The 21,560-nt window shown below is 41.5% G+C and overlaps 1 protein-coding gene across 1 annotated transcript in view; it reads right to left on the bottom strand.

Annotated features, from left to right (window-relative positions):
- Nucleotides 1–2,614: 2,614 nt before the first annotated feature.
- The window catches only part of LOC111588258 (reticulon-4 receptor-like 1), a 105,071-nt gene continuing 86,125 nt past the window's right edge, over nucleotides 2,615–21,560 (bottom strand). The window contains exons 2-3 of the mRNA XM_023298525.3: nucleotides 7,208–7,662; nucleotides 2,615–6,331 (exon numbers count right to left, since the gene is read on the bottom strand). Of these exons, the coding sequence (XP_023154293.2) occupies nucleotides 5,432–6,331; nucleotides 7,208–7,662 (1,355 nt within the window). The 3' untranslated portion in view covers nucleotides 2,615–5,431. The remainder of the gene's footprint in view (nucleotides 6,332–7,207; nucleotides 7,663–21,560) is intronic.

The following is a 21,560-nucleotide window of genomic DNA, read 5'->3' as shown; positions in this document are numbered from 1 at the left end:
TTTTTAAAACAACTTTTCGTTGTTCTTTTCTCATTAGTTTTCTTGTTTTTCCCTTCTCTCATGCACGCGCCTTTCATCCCACAACCTCAGTGATCATTCCATAGTGTTTTAGTGTTCTCTTATAATGTGTACCTCAATGCAATGCCACTGGAATGGCAGATGATTCAAAACTATATCACTTCTCACCAGAACCTTCTTAGTTTTGGACCTATGGGTTCTGTCTATCTGCACGTCTTCATCATGGCTCCACATGGAAATGAATTGCCAGAGGAACTGAAACATCAGATTGTGAGACTTTACAAAGATGGAAAAGCATACAAGAAGTTCAGAGACAAAGTAAAAATTTACGAAGAGTAAGTTGCAGCATTAATCAGGAAGTGCGGCATGAAATAGGAGTTTGTATGATAGCTCTTGTATTACGTCAGCCTCTATCGATTGCATTTAAAAAAAACTCGTTTGCTCTTTAGCACAAAACTGTGAGATTAAACTTTGTTGAGGACATGAAAGGAAGCCTGATGATCAACAGGAGGACATTCCTTAGTCACAAAAAGCTAAGACAGCTTATCTGTCAACATCTCACATGACCGGTCCTGCTTCGTTACGCACGGCTGGCTAATCTCACAACAGTATATCGCAGTTTTTCTGCACACATTTAGTGTCAGGTAACTATTTTTAGATGTTCAACATATGACACAGATGTGGTCATACTAAATGCGGCGTGTCAAAGTTTTCAGCATCAGGCGCACCGGTGCAATTTGCGGTAGGTGGCAATTGGCGCAAAAACAAAATAAATTGACGGTTGGATCACAAACATTACCAGAAAGAAGCAACGTTCATGAGCCGGCTTTGTTCTGACATCTTTTCAAATGCCACAGAAACTTTTAATAACTCGAAATGTCACAGGTGGGTCTAGCATGTTCACCTGATGTCAGTCCAGTATAGAAACACCTGCGTAGATTCTCAGTCATCCAGCTTCGGTAAGCCAAAATGCTTCAATGAAAAGCAACTGAACTTTGTTTTTTGTTCTTGCAGACATTTCATGTCTCATCCAAGAGGTTTCCTTAGTTGTCTGATTGGTATGGAGTCCCAGGTATTTATTCTTACCCCCAACTCTCATGTCTCCTTTAGAACATCCAATAGAACACCTTCAGGCTATTTTAAGGAGAAAGATGGAGTAACACAACCCCTCCAGCAAAGAGCAGTCTCTGAAGAATGGCAGAACATCTCTCCAGAAATGTGTGTAACACTGGTATCCTCCATGCTGAGGAGGATTAAGTCTGCAATCAGACAGAAAGGTGGACATTGTTATTATTGAAACCTGAAAGAATTGAATCTCAGTAATGAAAGTTGTACAGACTTTTTTGCAGCACTGAGCTCCTACTGCAGGATCTGTTTTTATTATAGTAAATCTAAACTATCAGTTTTTGATTCCACACATAAGCAAACACCCTACTGTTTAACTTAGAAAAATACAGTTCATGTAAGGTGATATAATTTAGAGTTAGTGGACATTAGTCACTTCTGTTGTATACTGTTGCTTTTTATTTTAGGTACCTTCATAATTAATGCGCCTTTACTCGAGCGACTTTAGTTTTAGAAACGGATTCATATTTCATAAATCTCCTTGAACTCACTGACACCGAAGCTCTGTGCTCTAATTCAGATGCTGGTCTTCGTCGTGCATGGAGCTTTGCACATGGATAAACACATGCAAACTGCAACCCGGGCTTCGTTTTGGGACAAATGCAGTGACTGACCGAAGACAGCAACCAGGCGCCGTCGCTGCAGCCACCCGTAATTTGCCCACTTCCTCTCCCCTGGCTGCTGGTCTGTTTGGGACTGATAACTACTTCATGGATTTCTTTCGCAGATATCTCCACCCCTCTGCCTTTAAGTCCTTGTGCTTTACTCATTCTCTTCCTCTCTTGCTCACTCCCAATTGTCAGCTTTGTTTTATAAGCAGAGCAGTGATACTGTCTCTCAGAGGCACATCTCTCCCCCCTGCCCTCGCCGGCTGTCAGGCCGGATCTGCCGTGACAGTGGGCATACTTGGTGCACCGGTGGACACACACACACACACACACACACACACACACACATACACACACATATATATATAGTACACAAAATGCAAGCAAACACACATGCACAAATATGAACTTCCGTGCTAACAATCAAAGCCGACATAGCACATGCTAGCGCTCCACCTGACCTCACCTTGACCTGACACAAGACATTTCCCTCGCAACCTCCCAGCTAACACGGCTCGACAGGTGTGTGTGTGTGTGATTTTTGTGCATGTGTGTGCTTACAGTCACTCTGATGCATATTTTATATGAGGCTGCTGAGTGTGTGAGTGAAACTAGGACATGAAGGAGGCCAAAATATATCCCAGTTAAATATGGGCGTGTGTCTCTCCCAGAAGCAGATGAACGTTCGTACTTATTCCATTACCTTTTTTTTACTTGTTCACCATTTTCCTTTTCTTTTCAGTGTCTTATCATTCAGCCTCAGGGCTCATTTTAGAGGTATGTCTATTAGCCACACACACACAGACAGATGTGCATGTGCACGGACAAAATAAAAAGGCAACACACAAACACAGACCACCTCAGCCATTTGAGGACACTTTCTGTTTAATGTTATTTATAAACAGCTTTTGAGTCTGGCATTGTTTGATAACCACATACAAAAACATTTGAGTTGCACAAAGGAAGAGAGGATTGGAGAAGAATATGGAGATAGAGGTGTGGCGGGTGGAGGGGAAAGGAGACGAGGGGGAGGAGAGAATAAGCAGACAGACAAGGAGGGAGAGAGGAGGGGAGGGGAGGGAGGCGAAGGGGGAGGGAAAGACAGAGGGATGAATAGGAGGATGGAAAAGAAAGGAGGAAGAGCAGGAGAGGGAGGGACAGTGCAGTGTACTGTTTATCTCGAATGAGTCAGCAAAACAAAAAGAACAGAAAGGAAATAATGATAATAATCATATTTAAAAAAATAATAAAAGTTCCAGCCTTTAGCTCCCTGTTTATTCTTTAAGGGAGCTACACATCAGAGAGTCAGTTTCTCTATCTTTTTCTTTGCTTCTTTCTTTTATGTCTGTTGTTTCTTTTTTCTTTTCTTTTTTTTTTATTTTTTACAAAAGTCATCCTCACAGGAGTAAACGGACAACAATTTACATCACCTCTGGGTTCACAGCAGCACAGACAAGTTCACCAGTAGGGATCTCTAATCCTACATGTCAGGAGGAATGACACCAGTGTCAGGCCTCTGTACGTCCCCGACATCTAGATAGACATGAAAAGGCGGGGCTCGGCAGGGAAACACTCACAGGCGGGGTACAAAGGTGGCCCCTGCTCTCGGATTCCCATCCAAACCAGGTATATTTAGGTTACCAGCAAACCCAACTCATCATCTTTTGTGCTTTTTTTTTAGTCAGCATGTCACCATTTTTAGCCTTTTGAGCTTGGTCATCCTTTGCATACAAGGGTTTTTAAAATAGAATTCATAACTTTGTAATGCTATAAGAAATATAGAGACCTTTACTGGTGAGTTAAGGTACCCGGATGGCCCGTGTGTTTCTGTACAGGTTATTGTAGTCGAGCACTTGAGACTTTTGGGCCGAGTGACGCTCAATCACTTCAGGTCTACAGGCAAAGCCTGGACAGTATCTGTGGTGCTCTGCTGTGTGATTTGAAAGCCCCGGACTAACAGGGGTTAGAAGTTCGCAGTGGGACAGGAAGGCTGTGAAGGTGATCGATCGGGTTTTATTGGTGTGTTTGTGTGTGTGCTTGAACCTCTCCAGTTCATAAAGGGCACCATGTCCCACAGTCCTTTCTGTGCTTGTTATTTCCTGAAGAAAGAGTCCCAAGCCTCCAAAAAGGCAACGAGAGGTTCTGTCTCCTCAGTCGTAGCAGCATTAAAATCCAACTCTCCAATCAGGGCTTGCAGATCGTCGAGTCCGTCTGTTTTTGGAGCACACTAAACACGCCACAGGAGACGAAGAAAGAGTAGTTTGCCAGTTGCTCTCCGGTGATCATCACAGATTCTGAACTATTTCTGTTCTCCAGTTTCAGCGATTGATCGGGCCTTTGCAGGAGATTTGTGGTGATCACCGGCACTCCTCTCTGATTGCGGAAAAAACTGCAGTTTTTTTCCAGCACTTGAGACCTTCCTCTGAGTATTTGGACTGAATCATCTCTGTTTGAAAGATGTATAACCTCCACAGCATCACAGAGGAAAGTGCATATCAGTTTCTGGGAATCAGAAGTTTTGTGAGTTCGACTCGGGCCTCAGCTTTTTCTTGGCCTGCATGAGTTGACCTTTCAGCTGGTTGCGGCCTCTGTGTTGTTGCCATTGAGGTCGAAGAGTGAATGAAACCATCTCTTGCCTCCTTAGTTTGTCCTTAACAGAAACTGGCTCTCAATAGGCACTCTTGCTATCTAGCTTCATTCTACCCGCATGGCTTTAGTGTTCTTTTTTTGTTGTGTTTTGTTTTCAGTTTTTTTTTCTTTACTGGACACACACACACTCATACAAACAGCAAGACAGAAATCTTCACTCACTCGCTCTCACTCATTTACACCGACCGTGACGAGGTGGCTCTTAGAATGATCGGTTCGTTCTGAATGGCTTTTAAGTTGGGATGCAAGGGCAAGGACAGATGATAGCTTTCAACAGGACTAGTATGAAGAATTGACAGTTATATTGTTGTGTCACAATTTCAGTGCCTTTTTTTTTTTTTTTTTTTTTACAATTCTCATTCAGAACCAAGGGTAAAGGAAGTGCTTTCAGCCTGTTGTGAGGCGTGGAAGTAAAACCACTTTATCGGTAGATATGCAGTGATTATGGCTATTACTACTAAAACTCCTCACAATGAATCCTTTTACTACCACTTGTGTCTGCAGTGGTGTGTTTGTTGATCTTAAGGTGCTGTGGAGTGAGCTGAGTAATGGGTGTAAATGACTGTGTGACTGACAGATGGAGGTTGTGCTATTGTGTCAGGAGGTCTAAACATAGCGGCCGAGGCATGAACTGCTCTGATACCTGGTGTGTGTTACTGGCGTGGTTATCTGAATGAATTACTGGCTTGTTATTTTATGTGGCTGTACAGTTTTTTTGTGTTTTATAAGTACATAAATCCAGTGAAGCAATCGATGCCAAAGAGACAAAAGTAAAGTTTTCCTGTTGTTTCCCTTGGTGACATCATCAAAGCAATGGGCTAAATTGTTTTCCCTGACTTCCATGTATTGATTATGACTCATAAAGATCCCTGCATTAATACCACAGGGACGCTCAATGATGTTCTTTATACACAGTCATGTCCACACACACAGTTATGCACGCATGCCTCATTTAAAGAGCCAGGGCTGGGTGGTTCAGGAGAATGAATCATAAGGTTGCATCACCAGCACAAAGGTGTCCATTTCCCATCTCAGCGTAGGATCACAAAGTAGAGAGACAGCAGCAGAGCTGATGAGAAACAGGAAACATAATCTGCAAGGTGTGACCCCGCATTATTATTAGCTCTCTGGACCCCACTTGGTGGGCCGACAGAAGTTCTGGGGATGCACTTGTTCTTCCTCCGTCCATTTGCAGACAGGTCGTATTTACCACCATCTGGACCATAGTCTTTGTCACCCCCCTCCCGAAGTATCTGCACCTCATTGAGCCCCCCTTTTGCCTTGCGACCCCGGCGGGTACAGTTTCTGCGGCCTCCCTTGGGCGGCCGTGGCAGGGGCGAGGGTGAAGGCAGGCTGTACTGGTCCCCGTGGGGCAAGTACGGCCGCTGGTGGGGGTTGTGGTGGTTTCTGTGGCGATTCAGGTGGTTTAAAGACTCTCCGTGCTCCATCTCTCCACCCGGAGCACCATGAGCGTGACCCTCGCCCAACAAGCAGCTGGGTAGCTCCTCTTTCTTCACTGTTTTCAGGTCTTTCCCCGCCAGCTCCGGTGGCGAAACGCAAATCAGAGACGAGGTGGAGCCTCTGAACCTCCGCAGCCAATCCCAAAGCGACAGAGCCTTGCAGTCGCACTCCCAGGGGTTGTCGTTGAGTCGTAGGTACTCCAGAGCTGGCAGCAGAGTCAGGCTGGCACCAGAGAGCTCAGTCAGGGAGTTATTAAACAGGTACAGGGTAGTGAGGCGCCGCAGGTCGTGGAAAGCCTGACGATCAACCCACTGGATTCGGTTCTGATGGAGAAGGAGCCGGTCCAACACACCCAGACCTCGAAAAGTATTCTGGCGAAGACTCCACAGTCGATTGCCATGCAGGAAGAGATGACTGAGGTTCAGCAGGTCGATGAACAGATCATCCTCCAGGAACTCTAACTGGTTATCCTGTCAGGGGTACAAGAAGAAGAAAAGGTAAAAAGACAAGCTTATAAAGGGTTGCAGTGAACTACACATCACTTTATGAGTAATTTTACATTCATTGGTTCTATTGCAACAGATCTGTTATTTGGGAAAACATCCTTATCTCTACTGAAACATTGATTTTAGCAATAGTATGCCCTTGTTTGGCTTTCAGGTCAGTTCTACCATCGCACAAGATACGAATACCACTGAAATAGTATACAAGATACAACACAAAGAAAGTTTGTTGTGTTTCTAGAGGCTAGAAAATGTCATGAGCAGTGTAATAGGGGTCAGAAATGATTTTCTTTTCTCTCTGAGTGGCGCATTTGAGGTTGAGGAGTCAGTTGTGTGTATGGACAGGGAGGCAACGGGTGGGTTTTGCAATATCCAGTAATTGTGCTTCATATATTCCCAATCTACCACCTCTGGTTTTCTGTACATTTGAAGAACTGTTGCTATAGATGATGTAAGCATGCCATCTAACATGTTAAGCTGTGACCTTTACCCCACACTCACGTAGAGTCGATATCAATTGATTTTCTCATCAATAATATAGTATTAGATCCTTCTAATGTAGAAGAGGCGTTTCTCTTTAAAAGCCCACTGTATAATTAATGAAATCATATTCTCGATGCTGGTTTTAACTTGCATTCTTTTTCCAAACAACAGAAGCTTGTTATCGTGAATGAAGGTTTGTGTTTTTTTCACTGCAGTCAGGATAACAGTGGGCATTTGAACAGGCTCCAATTCATAGGCAGTAAGGGCTGAACCGCGCTGATGGACAGATTACAATATAATGTGATTGTGGCTACAGATGCAATGCACAGTAGAGATAAAAGGCGGCTGTTATCCATGCACCTGTAGGTAGAGATACTGGAGATTATGGAGCCCTGCAAAGATCCCCGGAGGTAAGCTGATCAGACCACAGCTGTATAGGTGCAGGGCGTGAAGCCGACCCAGGCCCAGGAAGGTGTCCGAAGCGACGGCCTTCAGGTGCTGGTTGTCCCCGAGGTCGAGCTCCTCCAGGCGGTCGAAGCCGTGGAAGGTGGACGGTTGTATATAGGAGATGTTGTTGGCGTAAAGCCACAACATGGTGGTGGTGGGCGAGAAGTGGCCACGAAGCAGCCTCTGGATCTTGTTCTTTTGCAGGAAGACGCGCTCGCTCTGAGCGGGGATGCCCTCCGGCACGGCGTGGAAGTTGTGGTCCTGGCATGACACGGTGCTTGGTGAAGTGTAGCAGATGCAGTGGCGAGGGCAGGGCAGAGAGAGATCCAGACCCCACAGCACCAACAGTAACTCCACCCCACCATAACCTGAGAGAGGAGGGGAGGATGGAAATGAAACGACGAGATGGAGGGGAAAGAGAGCGGGACAGAAAGATGAGCAGAATTAATTGAATTCATACAGCGATTCTGTTATCAGACGCATCTTGAATGAAACACTCATTGCTCTCAGTTTACAAGGACAACAATAGGCACGGTTCAGTGCAGACAAATTACAGTGCTGGCACACATCTCCAGCAAACACAGGCACCTGCATATACATTCACATATTATTTTGTGCACTTATTCTTTTAGATATTTTTCCCAGACTGTTTACCCTTACCCTCTCCCACCTTTTACTCCAATCATCCTCTTTCATAACCCCAAATTTAAACTCTGGGGAGCATTTTTTCATGTTTTAATGAAACCTTGAAAATCCCTAATACCAGGAGGCCTCCTACCCACCGCACGCAAAACACATAAAAATGCTGCTCAGGTGAACAAACAGTTTATGTTTGCTGTCTTTTATTGTGCGGTAGTTTGATCGTCAGACAGATATGTACATTTTTATTCTTGTGTTCCTTGCACCAGTCTTGACGCTGCTCCACACACACACACACACACACCTACACACACACACACACAGTCACACACATAGCATCCTATCATGCACAGTGTTATATCCTTTGGTTATCCTGTAAAGGCGACAGAAAATCGATGTTTCTCCTGCTTACAAGTGAACACGCACCCCACCTGTAATACATTCCCACAATAAGGGAAACCAAGAAAGAGGGATCTAGGCTGAGGGAGGAGGTGGAGGATGGAGTGGGAATCATCTGCAGCGTGCCTGTGAAGTGGATATTACTTTTTTTGTTTTCAGATCCTCCTCATCTCACTCACATTTATTTATTTATTTGACTTTTTTTCCCAGCCTTGGATCATTCCAGTGTTTGATGTGTTGGAGAGGGCTGGAGAGGGGAAAAAAATGAGGTAAAGGAGAAAGAGATGAGGGTAGCGGCATCCTGATCCTGGGAGTAATTTCCAAACAAAGAGAACAGAGAGAGTGATACAATATGATATGAACATCATGTGTTCATATGTGTCTAACCTTGTGTGTGTGTGTGTGAGTGAGTGTGTGGTTACAAGCCTTTTCATCTTCAACACGCTGTAGTTTTAAACCACTGTACTGAGGACATACTTGCATTTTGAGGACTTTTTGGGCACTTCAAAGAGCGATTTGAGGGTCACGACTTGATATTCAGGTTAAGGTTTGAGTTGGGTTTAGGTTAACTGTTGAGGTTTTGCGTTAACTTGTGATGGTTAGGTTAAGGCGTAGGTAATGGCAGCACAACATATCATTTTAGCATTTACACTGTAAGAAGTAAAATGAGGAAAATTAACTCTTCACGTAACAACTTTGCATTGAGTTTTGTTGATGGAAATACTCGCACGGTTCGCATTTTCCATTAAGTTTGTCTGAAAGAACAGCATTTAGCTTTATATGTTATTCACATGACATGCTTTTTTGTTTTGTTTTGTTTTTTTATGCCAAATGTGCACAGTAGGTTGAGTGAAGAACAGGACAGAATCACTGAAAGGTAAGATTTGGTTAGAAAAAAAAGGCAAAGACAGTTGTATGGACATATTTGAGCTGCAGAATGGATGACATTGACCAAAAACACATTCTCGTTGGCAGCATCTTCCAGTTGGCCATGCAACTAATTGTAAACCTGCAAAGAATGGTCAAACAGACCATTTATATTACCACAAAGCTCTGTTTGTTCGCTGCAAAGCCACATCTGAATGCCATCCAAAGCACAAAGCCTTTTCCAGTTTTACACCATATGAGAAAGGATCCAAAACAGTTTGCAATCAAATAAAGTCTTCACTGTATAAAGTAATTTTTAAGCTTTTTAAATATAATTTTTTTTAAAAATGCACAAACAACCCCCCTTTCAATAATTTTAGAATGCCGATTTTTTTCCTAATAGTAATTAATGTGAACTGTATTTTAATATTGCAATAAAAATCGCAGAAAATAGAAAATACTGTATTGTAATGTTTTAGTTTTTTTTTTTTCTCCAATATCGTGTAGCTCCATCAATGAGTGTCCTCACAAACATGGGAAGACACGTGTGTCTGTGTCAGTGATTTGGACAGATGTGATGGACAGATGTCAGTGTTGACCAGGACACTGCTGCTCTGTAAAGAACAGCGCGTTCTGAAATGTCAGCAGACGAGTATTATCCTGTTACCACACATGTGTCTGTGGAGCTCAGTGCACTTTTCTAACCATGTACTCAGGTAGCACAATGTGTGTGTGTATTTGTTTGTATATACGTGGCATTATCTGAGGCTTATAGTGAGGGCAGCGTCTGTTGTATTTGACAACTCAGTCCTTTTCATCAAGAAAAAGCAAGAACACACAGCAGCTGTGATTATGGCAGCCCATCTTCTGTCCTGCCCTGCACACACACACACACACAAACACACACCAACTCAATACTGTGCAATACTTTTAATATTGTATGATTACATGAATATTTATGAATATGGATGGTTAAGCAACAACTGCTTAATTATTTGTGGATTTGTGCATGTTTTTACCGTTTAATCGTGAATAATAATACATAATTTATAACCAATTGATGAAACATAAAAAAACTTTTAATGATGCATGATTAAAACAGTTCAACATGTTTTATTACTTACTGCAAATATTATTTAGAGCGCTATATTATGAACCTGTATTAGACTTAAGCTTATGGTTCAGGAGTGGCTGTGTTTGCTCTTTACACTGGCACAGCTCCAGTGTGGCTCTGCAGCTGTGGTCCAGACTGAAATATGTCAACAGCTAATGCAAATTTTGACTTTCATGGCCTGCGGAGAACAAACACTGCAGACTTTGGGAGTCTCCTGACTTTTCTGTAGCTCCAACACGTCGCTGGATTTTGCGGTTTCGGGTGAATTTTCTCTAACCTCTGTTGAACAGACAGCAGTCAGGATGAACTGTAATCACTGAATATTAATATGGTGCCACCATCTGGTCAACATATCAATTTGTCCAGTGCTTTTGTTTTTATCTAAATATGTGCAAAACAATGTCATCAGCCTGAACTGTACGCTTCTAGTGTAAACTTTTAGGGTTGTGGAATATCGCAGATGCTGATATCTGATGTGTTGATATTTTGGCTGATTGCCGATGCATGCATGTATTTTTTTTTTTTTTTTTGTCTCTTATTTGCAGAAAACATCAAATTATTATTATTAGACATTAAACATATAGACTTAGACAGGCTTTATTAATCCCTAGAGGGAAATAAATGTTCATATTCACTGGGCAAAATACAAAAACTACTTACATGTAAAGCGAGACATTTTCATGCATTAAATCCATATCGATGTTCATTTTGGGCCAATGATACTTCATTTTAAATCCTTTATCTAAGTTCTAAGTATTCTAAGTATCTAAGTTGAGCTTTTAACTTTAAAGGATCAAAAAAGAGTTCTGAGGTCATCCAATCAGCAGTTGCTTGAAGTACCGAAGTCTAAATGCAAATTACAAATTGTGTAGCTGCACCCAGGCTCTGGAACAAGCTCCCCTCCAACATGTGCATCATCACTGACCTGGGTCTTTTTAAATCCAAACTCAAAGCCTTCCTGTTTAAAACAGCTTTCAACACCTAGCGGCATGGTGACACTTTATTGCTTTTATTTCTTTTAGATTTACTGTTTATTTTATTGTTTTATTGTATATTTTACTGGCTGCACAGTGACGTGGTGGTTAGCACTTTCACCTTGCAGCTAGAAGATCCCTGGTTCATGTTTGGGCCTTCCTGGGATCCTTGGTCACACTTTGGGCTGTTGTAAAGAGCTATAGAAATAAACTTTGATTTGATTTAACATGCTAATGTGCTAAACAAAAGTAGGGAAAGTGGGGAAGATTATACAAAGTAAACATCTGCATTTTACTATTGTCAGTGTCAAGCTTATTGAACAACAGTAGTTGTAAGATTAATTTAAAAAAAGGAATTTCTTTAACAGTGAATATAGGCATTATATTCAACTATTTGACATTAACCAATGCTCATTCATGCAAGGGAATGAACATGATCAATGGTGAGATTAAGGTTTAAATTGCGTCTTCTGCTCATAGAAAACTCAAATCAAGCACTTCCTGAAGTAACAGCCCGCCACCAGGGGGTGACCAAGATGTTCCTGCAGTCACTGTTGGGCAGCTTGTGGAAAAAAATGTCCTGGATGTTGTGGCTACAGTCCAGAGTAGAAGAGTAATATACAACAGAGCAGACGGGCAAAACAAAAGTCAAATGTTCGGGTTCAGAAGGTGAAGAGATAGCCTCATGAAACTAATCTGACCACTGTCAGGAAGTATTTTGGATATAGGGCAGGTGATGTCACGTAAAAACACTCATGGAAAGAAACTTTGAACTTGTGCCTGTACCACAAAGCAGCACAACTGTGTTTCTATAGATTTATTTATATGTTGCTTGCACTACTCCTTAAAAAAGGAAGTTTGCACATTAGCAGGAATGCAGTTCAACATGCAAGCTAAAGCAGCGCTCTATTTAAATGTGAAAGTGTAATAAGAATATTTTGCCTCTTAAGTCAATGAATAATCATCATAAATTATCGTGATCTCAATATTGATCCAAATAACTGTGGCTTTGGTCATGATTGCAAAGCCCCAATCTGCTTCCTCCACCAGGTCTTTGCAGGTGCATCATATGGAGTTAGTATTTACATTTGTACTATTCAATCAAATGGAGCATAAATTAGGAAACATTTTTATTCAGTTTGACAAGATCTTTTTGTTTGACTTTTAGTTGTGACATGTATTTGCACTGATAGCCCTCAGGTTTGGAGGAAGGTTGAATAATAAATATTCAACTGATCAGTTCACATTTATTATTGATGCTTATGCTGAAGGGTTTCTTTGCACGTGTGCAGCCTTCGACATCCCTGGTTTCCCTTTCCCTTCTTCTTTCTTTATCAGCTTTACACAGTTTTTTTTTCTGCCCACAGGCTTGACTGGTCAAATGTCACTGTTATAAGCTGTTACATACAGCGAGTATTCAGTCTCACAGGGTATCAAAATGATTTTATCTCCCTGTTCTTCCCTGCTTTTCTCCACTCCTTTGCTGTATCCGTCCGTCGCTTTTGCCCTTGCTTCATGCTTCTCTGCCTCCTTTCTGCAGAATGTTTACACTTGCCTTCATCTACAACTTTATCTTTTTGTGCTGCTGCTCTGCACCACCTGCAGCGTCTGTTAATTAGGTATAAAGCTGCTGTTTGCCCTTTTTGTGTATTGTGTGCAAGATATACATTTTGTCTTTTTGTATCCGTGTCCTTGTGGCTTTTGTTTGTGGTTCTTGGTGAGCATCACTTGACGGCACTTGACTGAACTGTAATTGTCTTTTCTTGAACAGAAGGTCGTCTTAATCTTTTGCCTCAAGTTTTGTCAGATGCTTTGAGCTTGTAAATTGACACTTACATGTCTCGGCAAAGTAGATGCCACTGGAAAAGGTTCCAACCAATCACAGTTGTGATTTCTCAGCTGTTAGTCTTAAGTTTACAATGTTAAACTCACCAATAGAGTGTTCCCACCGGGCCCATTATTATTATTTTTTTTCCCATATAAATCATCTTCAGTACAAGTCTGCTTGACACATACTTGTGATAGTGCTGCTAGCGTTAGTTTGCATTTCCAATTGCTTGTGTTCCCTCGTTGCTTTTTGTTTACCCCTGCAGTTGTTCATTTTTTTTTCCTTTTTGTGTTTTCATCAATGCTTTACATCTGACTTCCCTTTTTCTCCCCTTTGCCCCTTTCATTCTTTCCAGTTATACCCTTTATCTTTCTCCTACTCATTGTGCACTATGGTGTGAGGGAGTGTGTGTGTGTGTGTATTTCGTATTTGAGGGAAATGTGTCTCGACTGGTGTTCATCTCTGCTTGCAGATTAACTGTGGGTGTTTCAAGTTTACAGATTGAGAAATGGAGCTGATGATATTAGATAGAAAAGCTGCCTGCTGCCATATGGCTCTGACACCAGGAGCAGCGTATCTCCCACCAGCATCGACTCGTTCAGACATTTGATTTATTCGTCATTAGCCTTGTAAAACATTGCCTCTGTTCACATATAGAGTTGGGCTACTTTTGATAGTGAGGTGGAAAAAAAGGATGAGGTTCTCTGAGTATATAGATGATGCATATGATGTTGAATCGTCAATCCTGCATCAACAACAAATTCTTGGTACCTCTTCCCCCTCCTAACAGTTAAAAACATGTTTTCAGACACTGCAACTCTAAGTCAGCACTTCCTTCAGATTTGCTACTGTAGCTTCGCCTTCAGCTCCACAGTGTTAGCACTGGAATACATAAACAGACAAGTAATTGCAAATCAGCAATTAGTCAAGGCATCAAGCTGGCAACAAGCCAGATCTCCAAACCTGTAACAACTCCCAGTAAGGAGCGTCAAGATACATAAAAGTCTGTTTCACTAGTAATTCTTTATGACACATTTCCCAGCGTGCTGCAGTTAAATAGGAAAATGAATCAGGGTTAGTTTCCATTAAGCTGATTCGTGCCTGATGTGAATCGCTCGTGAAGCGGTTTAATGTTTTTAAAGCTCATTTGATACCCAGCATCTTCGTAAGGCTGATTTAGTGAGTTTAAAAAAAACAGAAAGAACTGCCAACCAGGTGCCTTGTTAAACAAAGATTGAGGGCAGAAAGTGGGCTACAGCGTAACCGTCTGATGTTTACTTGTGTAAAATCATTTGCAAATTTGATTACTTGACCATGAGAAAAGCAAAAAAGCGAGCAATCAAAGGGAAGGAAAAAAAATCTCTGCTGCTCATCTAAAATGAGGAAAAAAATACACAAGAAACATTGCACAACATTACACCTCCACATCATGCAAATATTGATCTTGTCATTCTAAAACCACGGGCACCACTAGAGTCCATCCCAGGACCTTTGTTGCATCTTTCTCTCCCTAAACTGCTGTCTCTCTGTTTGTAATAAAGGCTTAAAAAGCCTGAAAAATACTTAGAAAATAATCTGCTGCAATAACAGCCTCCACTCTTCTGGGAAAGCTTTTATAAGAGTTTTGAGCCTGGCTGAAGGGATTTGCATTAGTGAGGTTAGACGCTGATGTTTGGTGATTTGATCTGGCTCACAGCTGTGTTTCCAATTCATCCCAGAAGTTGCAGGATGGGCTCGAGGTGAAGAGGTCAAGATTTTGGGCAGGCCAGTCAACTTCCTCCACACCAAACTAGAACTTAGAAGACATTTCTTTATGAACCTTTCCTTGTGTACGAGTGTCATGTTAAACTAGGAGAAGGATTTCTCCCAACTCTTGTCTTGAAGTCAAACTGAAAAGCAATCTTTTTTTTTCTAGAAAGAAGCATAGGTATATGGTATTTGTTTTGACGTGTGCATTTTTATTTTCAAAGAGCAAAAACAGCATTATTTATTTTGCTTTATAGCATCATGTCTATAGTGTCCCCTAAACTGATGCTGTCAGTACTGTAACTTGCTACAGTACACAAATAGTTAACCGGCTGTGGCGCTGACATTCTTAGTCTTTACATTTAGCTGTTGGTCCCATTTGTGATTTTAAGACTTTGCACATTAGTTACTGATTAAAATCACGAGGGGCCGAGGTTACAGGATCAACCATTTGCTGTGAGTTTTTTGTCTGGCTACTTGGTGTCATCACAACTACAGCCATGAAAGAGACTCTCCTAATGCTAGCTTTGCCTGTCCCTTTGTCGTTGATGACTCAGCAGGTGTTAAAATCAAATAAGTCAAAAGGAAATTTAAGCAGGAGCCAGTGGCAATAGTCTGCCTACCTTTCACTTTCTTTCCTACGGGCCTTCAACTATTCATCCGTGATCTGCCATTCCATTAGAAACCATCACCACATCTGAGCATAAAATCATGACATTTCATCAAAATCACTTTATTCTACATGTCTTATCTAAAAATTCACCCCCCAAAAAAGCATGTACAGAAACCAGATTCTATAAGAAAAAAAATAAAATTTCAGCAGTCCTTTGTGAAACTGTGAAGTCATTAGTGACTTTGCTATGACCAACAGTTACGTGACAGAAATTCTGGGACTTTTCTGCTGAACTGCAGGCTGTGTTTTCACAGAGCAGACAGGATACAAGTACAGAAACAAAATATAAATAGTAAAATATTTAAAGTATGTGGAGACAGAAAGTTGTTTCCAGCATTGTTAATACCTGTGGGCACCTTGAAATAGTGTTGTACGTGTTTGTTTGTTTTTTTTAAATTGTGAACTTTTTTATGACTTATGGGATGATAACTTTGTTAAACTCCACAGAAGACAACATTGAGGTCATTGTATTTCTGGTTGTGCTGTTTCCATAGAGGTCCAGAACTTTGTATTGCAGTGAAAAATGACCCCACGGTAAGTAAGAATGTGAGAAGAACCAAAAACATCCAGAAACTGCTTTGAGGATCAAAGGGTTAAATCACTAATGAGTCATAACAAGCAACATGATTTTTATCCAGTATTTCTTGCAATTAATGTGTCCTAATATGGTTTTATTCTCTAGCAAAAGAATGGAAAATTATGTATTTTTTTCATTAATTTACACAAAGTGTTCGTAGAATCCAACATTAGGATTCGGAACTATAGAGATCCAGCCCAAATCATAAAAAGCTAGCCCTCACCAGAAGAACAGAACATTATATGTAGTCTGGTGTCCACATTCTTTTGGTAAAATTGTGTCTTTTTAACCTTCCAGATAAGTGCGAGGACAGTCGAGTGTTTTGCTGTTCAAATTCCAGCTGAACTGGATCATCAGATCATCATCACTCAGGTGATGATGTCCTTTTGTCCTCTGGGGTGGGCTTTCACTTTATACCAGTAATTGTCTATTTCAGCAAGTGATGCCTTTTTAATCAAAGCTCCCTCTCTTTTGCGTTCTCGTTCTCTGCGTCCATTTCCCGCTGGTTGTTTGTCTAAATTCTCATCTCAGCTTCCCTGGTTAGATATTTGCTGAAAGCTTCATCAAGCACAGCCAGGGTTCAATTACAAGAGCTGTCTCCCTCCTCTCTCTCTCTCTCTCTCTCCCAGTCATTCTCATTCTTCCACACCAGTCATAATCTGCACACAAAAACGCACACGCCGAAGAAGGAAAAAACAAAAACAAAAAAACACAGCACAAGCATGCATACTGCTTGTCAGGCCATCGTCACTACTGCCTCCCAACAGCAAATTTGGCATGTGGAGGAGACACCTGCCACTCATTCTGGCAAGGGTAAAGTAGCAGAGTGGGGAATGTGAGGGAGGGGGGTAAAGGAGAGGAAGGAGAGGAATGGGCAATATAATGCTCAAAGGGAATGAGGAGCTCTTATAACATGAAAGCAGAGGCAGGAGGAGAGAGGCACAGTGCGGCGGTGTGGGAGGGAAAGAGAGCAGAGCGAGTGAGACTGTAGCTAAAAAAAGGATGATGGGGATGACAGGGATCTACTGCGGAATGTAGACCATTATATAGGTAGGTGTGTAAATGTCTGTCTGTCTGCTGTGCACAGAACACAACTGTGACTTCCGATGAGTTGCCACCTAATTCTATGACCTTCTGTGAGGTGAGTCAGATAAACACTTGCAAATTGATTACACTTACATAATCACCCGCACAGTTAAATCAGTTAGTCGCAAACAAACACATGTATTCTTCAGGTGCACACGGGCTACAAGCACCCACATACAAAAGCACAGAAGCGCACAATCAAGCCTAATTAAGCAGCAGTGGAAGGATTTACCCAGAGAAAAAAAGTGCGGAGCAAAACAGAAAGTTTAAAAAAAACAGAGGAAAAATAAGTGGAATTTACAGAGAAAGGGGTGTAGAAGGGACGACGGCTCGCTCAGACACTCGATATAGATGCTGCTCCCCCTCTTGTTAGTGGTTGATTTAGCTTAGCATAATCCCAAAGATCATTTAGCGTTGCTCATTCAAATGGTGATAAATCTCTGGCAGAGTTAATGAGAGATTTAAATGGCGTCATTGCCTCAAAGACACAGCTGAAATATCTCTGCACTATATAATCCTCCCCTCTCATGTAATATAGTACATAACCATTACATCCATCTTCATATTGGAGACAAATCAGGTCAATACCGCCGGCGCTGCACTACTGATTTTCTGTGGCCTAGGAATTACTGTTTTGTAGTCTTGAAAGTTTCCTTCATTCAAAGTCCCACTTCTGTGACCCCAGACAAAGAAAAAAACTCAAACAAAGCTTACAAGAAAATCACTGGCTGAGCGGGCTGAGTAGGAGTAACAATTGATTTCTTGAAACAGACATGGTAGTAGCTACACCCCTGTCTTGATCCCTGATGCTGTCTGACTGCCTAAAGAGCCGCTTTGAAGTTCAGGTAGTAATATGTTTGCGTCATGGCTTGAAGAGTAAAAATACGACATATCCTAAAACATTTTACAGAACATTTATTTGGATACCCATATCTGTGTGCAGCTTCTCTCTTTTTCTTCATACTAATGGTTTGGTCAAAATTTCTCCCTATTTTACTCATTTGTGAAGTAAAAACATATAAATGATTCACTTCACTGAGCATATTATGCTTCAGAATTTAAAGGATTGTTCAGTTTGTCCATCAGCAGGTATTAATCCGCAACATCTACAATAGTTCATCAATCGGTTAAGTAATCTTTCAATCAGAAATGTCAGAAAGGGGCTCCATCTCCTTCAATGTGAATATTTGCTGGTCAGATGTTACTATATAGATCAAACAATCCTTAATAACGACATATTATGGTTCAACGGTTTAATGGTTCACTATATTTGGATAAAATTTTGAACATTAGTGTCCTCGATTGTCACAGTTTTGTCCTGACAAGTCTGTCTTCTCCCAAAACAGTTCTATAGATCATTTTGCAAGCTGTTTATTACCACATGTAGTTAGATTTGAAAGTTCAGTAACCTCCAGCAGTTTTGTGAGTAAAATGTTAAATCTCCACTGGTGTTGTTACCCTGGCAACCTAAAAAGTGCAGCTTTCTAACATCTGCATAGCAGGGGGCATTCTAACACAAACCGCAATCTTTTCTTGGACCAAAACAAGTAATTTTCAAGCCTAAACCAAATAATAAGAACCCAAGTGAGGAAATATCGTCGTCGACACAAACCTCAGTCTCACGGATGTTGGGATTGATCTACCTCCATATGCAGGCTTTGGTATCTCTTTCAACATCGAAACACTCCTATAAAGGGCTTTTCTGGCTTAGAATGGACTCAGAATGGGTCAATCTCTGTAAGACTAGTCTGTGTAAAGTGACAACATCAAGTCTGTTACCTTATTTGACATAAATCTAAATGAAAATGTTCATTATGTTCCAGTAAATGAAACCTCCATTAATAAAAAAAAAAAGGTGAAAAATTCTATGTAATCTCAGTTGCTATCATTTTGGTGCTGGTGATTTTTCTTTGGCTCTGGGTAAAACCTCTTTGGAGATGCAGGTGTTGGAAATCATAATCAGGTGTATGTCCAAGCAGGCTATTTTTAACTGTGTGTTTACATATATTAAGTAGATACATTGAAATATCCAATCATAGACGCTAGAATATAATTATGGTAATTGTTTAGGATGGTGACAACCATACTAATAAAGTGTACTGATGATGTATGCATTGAAGAGAAAGCCACGTGCAAGTTAGATCTTGTGGCTCATGAAAAAGATGGTCAGTATGTGAGGAAAAGAAGATTTAATAAATGCTAGATGTTATTGGTAGGGACCTTTCTGCCGGCCTCAACATTCAAATCACAAGTTGTACTGAAAACAAAGATTGCACTGGGTTTGAGTGTAAACAAAGCCTGCAAGGATGATCACATGCAATGCGGTGATGCATGTTATGACAGGAGGTGAGAATCGAGTAACAATCAGTCCTTCAGGAGTTGTATGATACATGCTGGGAAGGCTAAAGAGCTTTATTTAGGCTAATACTTTCTGTCACAACTTTAGTTAACAGCGAGAACAGCTTGTTTTGTTGGAGGCTACTCTCTGTGTGATGTATAAAAATCTACAAGTGGACTGAAGATCACCGCCTCCGCCCTTTTTGTGTTTCTTTTATCTGCTATGTGTTTTCGCAGTAAGCTTAAATGGGTCCTATCAGATGGTAGGTACAAGAACCCATATGGGTGTTTAGGTTGGAGGACTTGTTGGTGGTGCTAAACAGAAACAATCAAAGTGATGTGATGCTTTCTGACTGCCAATATGTCCAGGTGCCATCTGTCTTCTGTTCTGTTGAAAGATACGGAGCATTTTCAGAAGCTGACTCTCACATTTTGGATAGTCAGGTGTCCTTGAACACTCTACCACTGGCAGTTTACAGATATGTCCTTGCTTGTGTCAAATAAATGACAATGAATGAAGTGCTTCTTGTGATGGAGCACTCATCTCAAGCAAGATGGTGTTCACACAAGAGCTACAAGAAAAGAACAGATGGAATATAGCTGTTGTTAATCCTCTAAAATAAATATGAGTTGTAATCTCTTTCATTTATATTCTTTTAAGAAACTGCACAATGTTTAACCTTAGGATCCCCAGCACAGCGGCGTTTCCTGCCTTTGTCCAGCAAGGAAGCAAAATGCTTAAAAATCGAACTTCATTACCACGAAGCACCTTCAGTGGTACCTTGCTTGTTTAACAAATTCAGGAAAGGCCTTTTTGAAATCCACTCTTCAAGGTATCTAGGTATCTTATAATTAGTGCTGGTCCTATGTGGTCTATTTTCCACTAAAAGTCTCTGTGGTAGGACTCGCTGCTGAAGCCCCCCTCGGCCCATGGACCGCCGATGTGACATCTGTTCAGCACACAACATACTGGCCCCTTTAAAAATACCCACACTCCACTCTGATCAGGCCGAATGCATCTGTATGTGTGTAGATGTGTGTTACAGGGGCAGAGGAAGGGAGAGAGAGAGCAAACGCAAAAATAACCTCTACCCTCTTTGCATGCAGTAATTGGGTCATTTGAAAGGCTAAGCTTATCTCAACACTAATCAGGCTCTAATTATACTCAGAAAAACTTTGCCCAACCCTCCCTCCCATATACACGCACACTCTCCCCATACATAATCAGATGATGCAGGTCACAGCTTTCCCTATTTAAATCCTGCCTATTAGTGCTAAGATGTGAGCCGGGGTGCTGCTGCTGCTGCTGCTCTTGGTCTCATCCTGCCTCAATGAAGCCACAGTGATAACACAGAATGACAGGGTGACATGTGTCAATAGCAAACAGGGGGCATGTTCAGATTTTGATGAGGAGGTGTGGCACTTCCTTCTAGGGCATCAGAAACGGACGCAGTCAGGCACACAAGGACACGCAAAGCCAATGTCCATGTGTGTTTTAATTGAAGAAACACAATGCAAACTGTACCTGAAGGACGGAGGAGCCTTTTATCACAGCATCATATCATTTGTCATATCGGTTATAGACGATTATTGTGGCCAATATTGGTATAGTCTCTCAACCAGGCAAACTGTGTATACATGCACACACACACACATACATAGGGAGACTTCAGCAGTCTGTCTTCATCTTAACAATTTGATGCACAACATGGGTCAAAAGTGACCCATATTCCGTGGAAAATGGGTATCTCTTGACCCATGTTGTGCATCGAAGGGTTAAAGATATGGGTCATTCCATTTGAGGACAGCATTGTTCATATTCTGGACAGAACAGTCAGATGGTTTGAGAGAGGAGTGAAAGGAGCAATGTGTCAGGAAGAGGTTTCCGACACCACTTATCAGGTACTTATTATGCAGTCTTTACGTCTCTCCCTAGAAAATTTCACCACCATTAACATATAGCATCATCCCTGTCCTAGCAGCTTCACAACCATTCACACCTCCATTCATGTGAGTCTTGGGTCAT

This window comes from Amphiprion ocellaris, chromosome 14 (genome assembly GCF_022539595.1).
Source record: "Amphiprion ocellaris isolate individual 3 ecotype Okinawa chromosome 14, ASM2253959v1, whole genome shotgun sequence".
Classification (NCBI taxonomy): Eukaryota; Metazoa; Chordata; class Actinopteri; family Pomacentridae; genus Amphiprion; species Amphiprion ocellaris.
The sequence above is the reverse complement of the archived record's forward strand: the minus strand, read 5'-3'. Positions and strand labels throughout refer to the sequence as shown.